We start from the raw sequence: 8,222 nt of genomic DNA, 5'->3' as shown, positions 1-8,222 counted from the left end.
GCATGACACACATTTCCCACAGCCGTGTTAGTTCAGATGGAACTTATAGTTTCTGGAGCTCCTATCCATCCAGGATGAGCAATTTCCTACTAAGGCTGGTAGGGAATGATAATGTTCTGATAGTTAAGTTGGGAAAGGGGTTACAAAAACGAATTTTCTATGGTTAATTATAAGTGTTACAAAAGGTGAAGAATGTGCTGGTAGGAGAAAATCGTAAGGTTAGAATTCCCGAAGTAATGGAACTAGTAATCAAGATAAGACTAAGAAATAAAAAGAAAGTTAAAGTTGATGATGGGATAGACATCTTTGAAGGAAAAGGTGTAAGGATGAGATAGGACTAAAATTTAGGAATAAGTACAGCAGGTTGAAAAGATACCAATAATACCAAAAATAGGAAAAGGGAAGTGGATAAGATGCAAAGGACAGGAAGAGAGCTCGATAGAGTCAGTTATAATGATGAGGATAAGGAGTGTCTAACCACTGCCCCTGTGTTAACACTATCTATGAGCGGTGAAGGATATACCGTGTACTGTGACGCCTCAAGAGTTGGCCTAGGGTGTGTTTTGATGCGGAATGGAAAAGTAGTGGCTTATGCTTCAAGGCAGCTGAAGAGGCATGAGCAGAATTATCCCACCCATGATTTGGAAATGGCGGCTGTAGTCTTTGCACTAAAAATCTGGAGACACTACCTGTATGGTGAAGTGTGCGAGATATACACCGACCATAAGAGTTTGAAGTACATCTTCCAACAGAGGGATTTAAACTTGAGACAGAGGAGATGGATGGAGCTTATAGAAGACTATGATTGCACCATCCAGTACCACCCTGGGAAGGCCAATGTAGTAGCAGATGCTTTAAGTAGAAAATCTTTTGACAGTTTGGCGCACATTTCAGCAGAGAAGAGACTGTTGATTCAGGAAGTACATGAGTTGATGGATCGAGGTTTAATCCTAGATCTTTCAGATGAGGGGGTCTTGTTGGCTCATTTTTCAATGAGGCCAGACTTGCGAGATAGAGTTAGAGTTTCCCAACACAGAGATCAACAATTAATGAAGATCATAGAAAGAGTACAGCAAGATGAAGGTGGTGAGTTTGGATTTGCCAATGATGGTGCCCTAGTGCAAGGTTCTAGGATATGTGTGCCCGATGTGGACAACCTCAGGAATGAAATCATGCGAGAGGCACACTATACACTGTACAATGTCCACCCAGGTTCCACCAAAATGTACCATGATGTGAAAGATAACTACTGGTGGAATGGCATGAAGAGAGACATAGCAGACTTTGTGTCCAAGTGCTTGACTTGTTAGAAGGTGAAGTTTGAACACCAGAGACCGTCAGGGAAGCTGCAAGAGCTCCCTATCCCAGAATGGAAGTGGGAAATGATTACTATGGATTTTGTGACTGGGTTGCCTCGTACCACGCGAGGATATGATTCGATATGGGTAATTGTAGACCGCTTAACTAAATCAGCTCACTTCTTGCCAGTGAAGATCACATATTCTGTTGCACAGTATGCCCGACTCTACATTCGAGAAATAGTCAGATTGCATGGAGTTCCTGCTTCCATAATATCTGACAGAGGGCCCCAGTTCACTTCTCGATTTTGGAGGAAGTTACAGGAGGCACTTGGCACACAGTTGAACTTCAGTACGGCTTTCCACCCTCGCATGCATCGGATAGTCCGAAAGGACAATCCAAACACTGGAAGACATGCTTCGCATGAGTGTTTTGGATTTTGGAGGTCAATGGGATGAGCAGTTAGCTTTGGTGGAGTTTGCCTACAACAACAGTTACCATTCCAGCATAGGGATGGCACCCTATGAGGCACTATATGGAAGGAAGTGTAGGTCTCTTCTGTGTTGGACGGAAATGGGGGAAGCGAAGGTGCATGATGTAGACTTAGTGCAGTACACTTCAGAGGTAGTTCCTTTAATCAGGGAACGATTGAAAAGCGACTTTCGATGGCGTAAGAGTTATGCGGACCCGCACGGAAGGATGTGGAGTTTGCAGTGGGCGACTATGTATTCCTGAAGGTTTCTCCAATGAAGGGAATCATGAGATTTGGAAAGAAGGGCAAGTTGGCACCTCGGTATATTGAACCTTTTGAGGTTACGGATAGAGTTGGAGCAGTTGCCTACCGGTTGGAGCTACCACCCAACCTTTCTCACGTTCATCCCGTGTTTCACATCTCCATGCTCGTAAAATACATTCGGTCGTTCTCATGTACTACAACCGGATGTAATAGAGCTAAAGAGAACTTGACATTTAAGGAGCAACCTGTAGCCATAGTGGACTACCAAGTGAGACAGCTAAGATCAAAACAGATCCCTATGGTTAAGGTTTTGTGGAGGAGCCAGTCAGTGGAAGAGTGCACACAGGAGTCGAGCAGGACATGCGTAGCAAGTACCCTTATCTGCTCAATGTGTAATCATGTACTTTATTACGCCTTGTGTAAAATTCGAGGGCGAATTTTTACGTAAGGGGAAGAATGTAACACCCACGATTTTTATATATTATTATTGGGCTTCGTGTAGGTATCCTCAATTCGGAAATTCGCGGTTGTGGGATGCGTGAATTTTCGGCGAACAGACCACTCTGGAAAAGTCTCCAAATTGGATCGAGGTTTTGGCTACCCCACCATTGTCGGGCATCGGCGCGTTCGAAGTCGGAATCGGCAAAGGTAAACACGAACCTTGCTTTTCGTAATTTTCTAGTGCTTAAGTAGGATTAAAAATCCATAAAATATTCATGGTAGCTTAGAAAATTACGATTATTTTTGCAATAGCTTAGTAATATTTCTAAGGACCGCGAGGCGTAGTTTTATAAATTTTAGAGCTTATTTGAGCGCTTTTACAAAAATGATCAATTATAAGGACTAAATTGAAATTTTACATATTGTGATGGATGATTGATTTGATGGGCGGGAGGGGCTGTGTGATGTGATTGAGTTGTGGATATATGGATTGTGGATATAGAAGTGTGTTTTGAGCCCTTTTGCGGGTTGGGTAGGTCCTAGGTATAGGGAGACTCTGCGGATTTTGGCACAACTTAGGGCGTATTTGGTCTTTTCTTGATTTGTATTGGGTCATTTGTATTAAATAAATGTAATGTAATTGTCGGTGAGCCGACAGCCCTCTTCCTCCGCCCGCCTCGGTGACCACAAGTCAAAGTACGTGAGTAAAATATTAATTTTAATTGTAATTTCATTATTATTATATGTTCAAGCATGCCCATGCATCACTTATATGCATATATTTATGTAGTTAAACTCTAGGCACGATTTATGTTGCATTGATAAGCATTAAAGTGCCATGGATGTTGTTGTGGTAATTTGGAGCAGCGGTGTGCGTGCGTTGGCGTGCGTGTGATGTGGTGTGGACTATGGATAGGGCGGGTAGTCACGGCTTGAGTTCTTCAGGGACCCGATCCTTGGGGTAGTCACGGCTTGAGTTCTTCTGGGACCCCGATTTGGTTTATTGCGAAAGTCCGGCTTGAGTTCTTCATTGCACCGAGTTGGATTTAAGAGAGTCAGTATAGGGATCGGCTCCCATATATTATGATTGATGTTACGAGTGCGTGAGTGCTCCAAATTACCTTTTGATGTTATGATGTGAAAATGTTGTTGATGTTGCATTTCACTCTCTGGTGCATTAGTTTTAGATAGTTATAGAGATTATGGTTAAAGTTGATATTTTACTCTCTGAGTCGAACGCTCACTCCTGTTCAATATTTTTTCAGGCTACAGGAGGATTTTATTGTGGTTAACCTGCTTTTCTCCATCGCAGGTTGTTTATCAATAGTTTTGTAATTTTATTTACTCCTAGAATTTCCGCATGTGTTAGAAATATTTAAATGATTCGGGTCTGTAATATAAATTGTCATGTGGACCTGTAAAATTATATGCATGTTTGATGGATTGGATAAGGGAGCTGAGCTCCCATTTATTTTTATGCCGATATGAGTATGTGGAGGGTGAGCTGAGCTCCCCAATTGATGATATATTTTGTTTACAGGTCGGGTGAGTCAAAAACTCCTCGTTGAAAAGTCCACTTTATGGCCGGACTCTGTCCGGTTGGTTTCTTGAAATTGGGCCCAAATGGGCCTTAGAGTTGGGTTAATGAACAGTTAGGCTTACTACGGGACTCGGGGGCTTTAGGCTGGCCCAGATCCTAGTCTTGGGTCCGCCCATAGGTTGGGTCGTGACACTACAACAATGTGGGAAGAGTTCCATGATTCAATTGTTTTCATTGTTCTTATAGTATATGTAAAAGGGCATGTGTGCTTGCAATACTTATACTGACATTCTATTGGTCCTGCTAGAATGGAGGATGGTGTGCATGGCATCATTTTCAGGAATCATTACAACAAATATAGGCTTTAACAACACTAATTTGATTAAATTAAATTATAATATGCTTAAGGAGACTTTTTTTTTTCCTTTTTTAATTTGATTGCAACTTGCAAGGCTTACGGTTCACCTGTCTTAATTAAATCAAATGATGGTTTAATTTGGTGTTTAATTAAAAGGGCAAGTTAACTAAGATCTAATCACTTGTGTCATCTTAATTTAGTCAACTATCATATTGTAAATTAGCTACATCATTTAAAATAAATTATGTATTTATTTTATAATTATATTAATATAAAATAAAATTTGTCAATTAATTTAAAAATAAAGTGGTAAATTAATTTATTTTAAAATTTTCTCTGAATATGTTTTTGTACCATTTAAAACCCATAACGGTGTTACATTTAATTAAAACCAATTATATATATAAAAAAATTACTAAAAGGTAGTTAAAATCACTCATAGTACCAATTACCCATCAATTTGAAATTGGTTGGTAACTTACCAAAGGAGTTTTGAATACGTTGATAATATACCAACTTACTTTAAATCGATTGGAAATTTAAATACTCAATTTTTCATATCTAAAAAATTTGTTAGTAATTACAAATGAATTCAAAAATTCGTTGGTAAATTACTAACCAATTTCAAAATTCGTTAATAATATCAATTCCTAATTTTTTTTCTATTTTCATTTACTAATAAATATCAACATTAGCTAGTAATTACCAATGTATTAAAATCTGTTAGTAAAATCCGTTCTTATATTAGTACATTTTTTTAGTGAAGTGAAGTTACACGTAAATACTCTCACAATTCATAAGATTTATGAATCAGATGGGATAAATTTTGACAATTGTCCCTGAACTTATCTAATTGTAATATTACAGTCCCTCAACTTAAAAATGTAACATAAAACCCCGTCAACTTTCAAATTTTACACAGTAAAATCCCTCAAACCTTCAATTACCAGTTTTTTAGTTAGATGCTGACCTAGATAGTTTCAGCATAGAGCTTAATTAGTATTTCTCTTTTCTCTCACAAGTTATGTGTAAATTGAATCATTTTTTTCTCTATAGACAGAATAATTTTTCATGCATAAAGTGAATAATTATATACTTTGTACAAGAGAGGAGAGAGAAATGTTGACTAAGTGTTATATGGAGCTATTCACATCATTTTCTAACTAAAGGAATTTTGTTATGTAAAATTTAAAAGATTAGGAGATTTTATGTTATATTTTAAAGTTAAAGAATTGTAGTGTTACAAATATATAAGTTCAGGAATAATTATTAAAATTTATCTGAAGATGAATACAGGCAAAACAAAACTATTATATTTTATAAATAGAAGAATAGTACTAGTCAAAGTCTTCTCCAGTTATAATTAAATATGGAGACTAAATGCTTGCATTGTTGAACTATTCTTATATTAGGAAGGGATTAGAAAGTGAAGATTCAAATCTAGATTTTGAATTTATATTTATCAGATACTTATTTTTTTTAAAAAAAGCAAAAGTTAAAGATTAAAAAAATTAAAAATTTTATCAATCGGCACCTTAGTAGAGTACACAATATATTACTACAGGATGCATATTTGCAAAGATTATATTTAATAATTTTGAACATTTGATTAATATGTAATGAAATGAGAGTTGACATTGCAACATTAATAAACGATATGAGAAATTATATGATCCCAATTTGTGAAATTATAATTTTTCTTTATCTACAATCAATCAGGAATTTCCAAAATATGCTAGTAATGCCAATTGATTACTTAAATCCAAAAGGTCATTAAAAAAGATGAAAATTAATGAAAATAGACAAATTAATCTTCTATTTTTTTTCTCAATTTTAAAATTTTATTAACTAGATAGAGTACTATTTTATTCAAAAGTTCAATCTAAATCTTAAAAAAAAAAAAAAAAAAAGACAAGAAACTTTACAAATGATGCCATAAAGCACTATGGCCATAAAGCACTTCATTTTAGCTGAGCTTTCTAAAAGCTAGCTATGAACTTATTATATTTTAAAATGCAATTATTCATTACACCTGCAAGTAATTGCAGGTGCAGAGGAAATCCTCCATCTCTTGTTCAGTTAATCTCCTTCAAAAGTTTGCAATCATAAACTTTCCTTCTTCAAGATGCTGGGTAACTTCCTCAAACTTGTTCACCATTTTTTTGCTTAGTCTCCCTTTAGCAACAATATTAATTTCCCTTCTAAACTTCTCTTTAATCCTTTCATATTCATGAATCAAAGCTTCCACCTCTGCTTGAATCTCCCATACCCTTGTTATCCATAACTTGTAAGTGCTAGTATTTTTTATTTCCCCTTTCTTGACACGACCCTGATCAATATCAGTCGCAACAGCAATTAGTTTCTGTAATTCCTTGTCCAGCACTTCACAGTTATGGTCAAGGTTCTTTATGGAAGAGCCTTTTCGTAGAATTGGGGATGATGAATCTTTTCCAATGTTGTAAAGCAATGCAGCAGTCGCTGGTGCTGCACCTATGACTGCACCAGCTAACGTAGCAGCAATAACTGGATCCATGGGAAAGCTTCAATAATGAACCTGCACATTGAGGAATATTCTTTATTTATAACAATTTCACCTAAATTCTGTAATTAATGATTAGTGCTCTACGTGTTACTAGAAATTTAAACAACAATAATAACAACAATAATAATAATAATAATGCTCAATTTCACCCTTTGTGCTTAATTGGGATGTTCAATTTAATCAATTTTCAACTTTTGTTCAAATTAATTTAAAAGTTTCAATCTAAGTTTAATTTAACTCAAAAATTAAGAAAATAAAAAAAAAATAAACTTCTTAATTTTTGGACTAAATTCAAAAATTTAACTCAAAACATAAGAAAATTAAACTTGATTTTTGATTTAAATCAAGAAATTTACAACTTAATAATTAAAACTTTCATATTAATTTCGATAAAAAATTGAAAATAAATTGAACTAAACATCCAATACAAAGATAAAATCGAACATTTAGAGAAAAATAAAATAAAATAAAGAGAAAGAAACAAAATTAAGATACCTTGTTTGCCTTGAAAATTAAGAATGAGCTCCACATATCCAAAGGAAATATATTTCAGTGAATTTATAGAAAAAGGGATAAGGTTTTAAGACTTGTTCATACGATATTACGGTCCATTTACTTGGGCTAACTAGTTGCATTTTCCACACGTTATTAGACGGAGCATCCACTTGGCAAAGAAGTCTCTCTTTTCATTATTCTATTCATATTGAAATAACTGAATGTATTTTTTAAATTTCTTTTCCATTTGCTAATTGAAGGGCATTCAATTCCATTTCTCCATGGACTTTTTTTTTTCCTTTTATCAGTAGTCTAATTTTTTTTTTTCTGATATATATATATATATATTTTACAAAAAGTAGAATAGAAGAAGTTTAAGAAATTGAATGTAATCAACCATATAATTGAATGAAGTATTACATTGCTTAATTTGTTTGAAAGAATAAAAATGTAATATAATGATTATTACAGTCTCATGTTTATATACAGATATGTAGACTACCACCATCACAACCACCACCATGGTATCAGACTTGAAACTTTGAGCCTTTATATACTATCTAGTTTGAAAGCTTTTCAGAAGGATTTCTCAATATTCTAGCAGAGAAGTATAAATGGAGTCAATGATCATCAACCATGGTCAAAGTAGATATTATGATAAAGCGCCCAAAACTTAGGGAGCTTCAAAGCATAGCTTCTTAAGTGATTACTATCACCAGAGACTATGCTCAGTGGCATCATCTATGGTGACTGTAACCTCTCGGATTTTTTTTTTAATGTATTTTTATGCTTTGAATTTTTATTATATTTT

General features: G+C 35.0%; 1 protein-coding gene across 1 annotated transcript; it reads right to left on the bottom strand.

Annotated features, from left to right (window-relative positions):
- Positions 1-6,294: 6,294 nt before the first annotated feature.
- On the bottom strand, positions 6,295-7,479 carry LOC110655200 (uncharacterized). Its single transcript, XM_021811406.2, has 2 exons — positions 7,412-7,479; positions 6,295-6,928 (listed from the first exon to the last, which is right to left on the bottom strand). Exon 2 carries the CDS (start codon positions 6,905-6,907, stop codon positions 6,464-6,466), a length of 444 nt encoding a protein of 147 aa, XP_021667098.2. The 5' UTR covers positions 6,908-6,928; positions 7,412-7,479; the 3' UTR covers positions 6,295-6,463.
- Positions 7,480-8,222: the final 743 nt, after the last annotated feature.

The sequence above is a fragment of the Hevea brasiliensis genome, chromosome 14, assembly GCF_030052815.1.
Source record: "Hevea brasiliensis isolate MT/VB/25A 57/8 chromosome 14, ASM3005281v1, whole genome shotgun sequence".
Lineage (NCBI taxonomy): Eukaryota > Viridiplantae > Streptophyta > Magnoliopsida > Malpighiales > Euphorbiaceae > Hevea > Hevea brasiliensis.
Note: the sequence above shows the minus strand (reverse complement) of the source record. Positions and strands in the feature narration are given on the sequence as shown.

Excerpts from the sequence above, each read along its gene's own strand:
- LOC110655200 (XM_021811406.2), bottom strand. The coding sequence starts at position 6,907 with ATGGATCCAGTTATTGCTGCTACGTTAGCTGGTGCAGTCATAGGTGCA.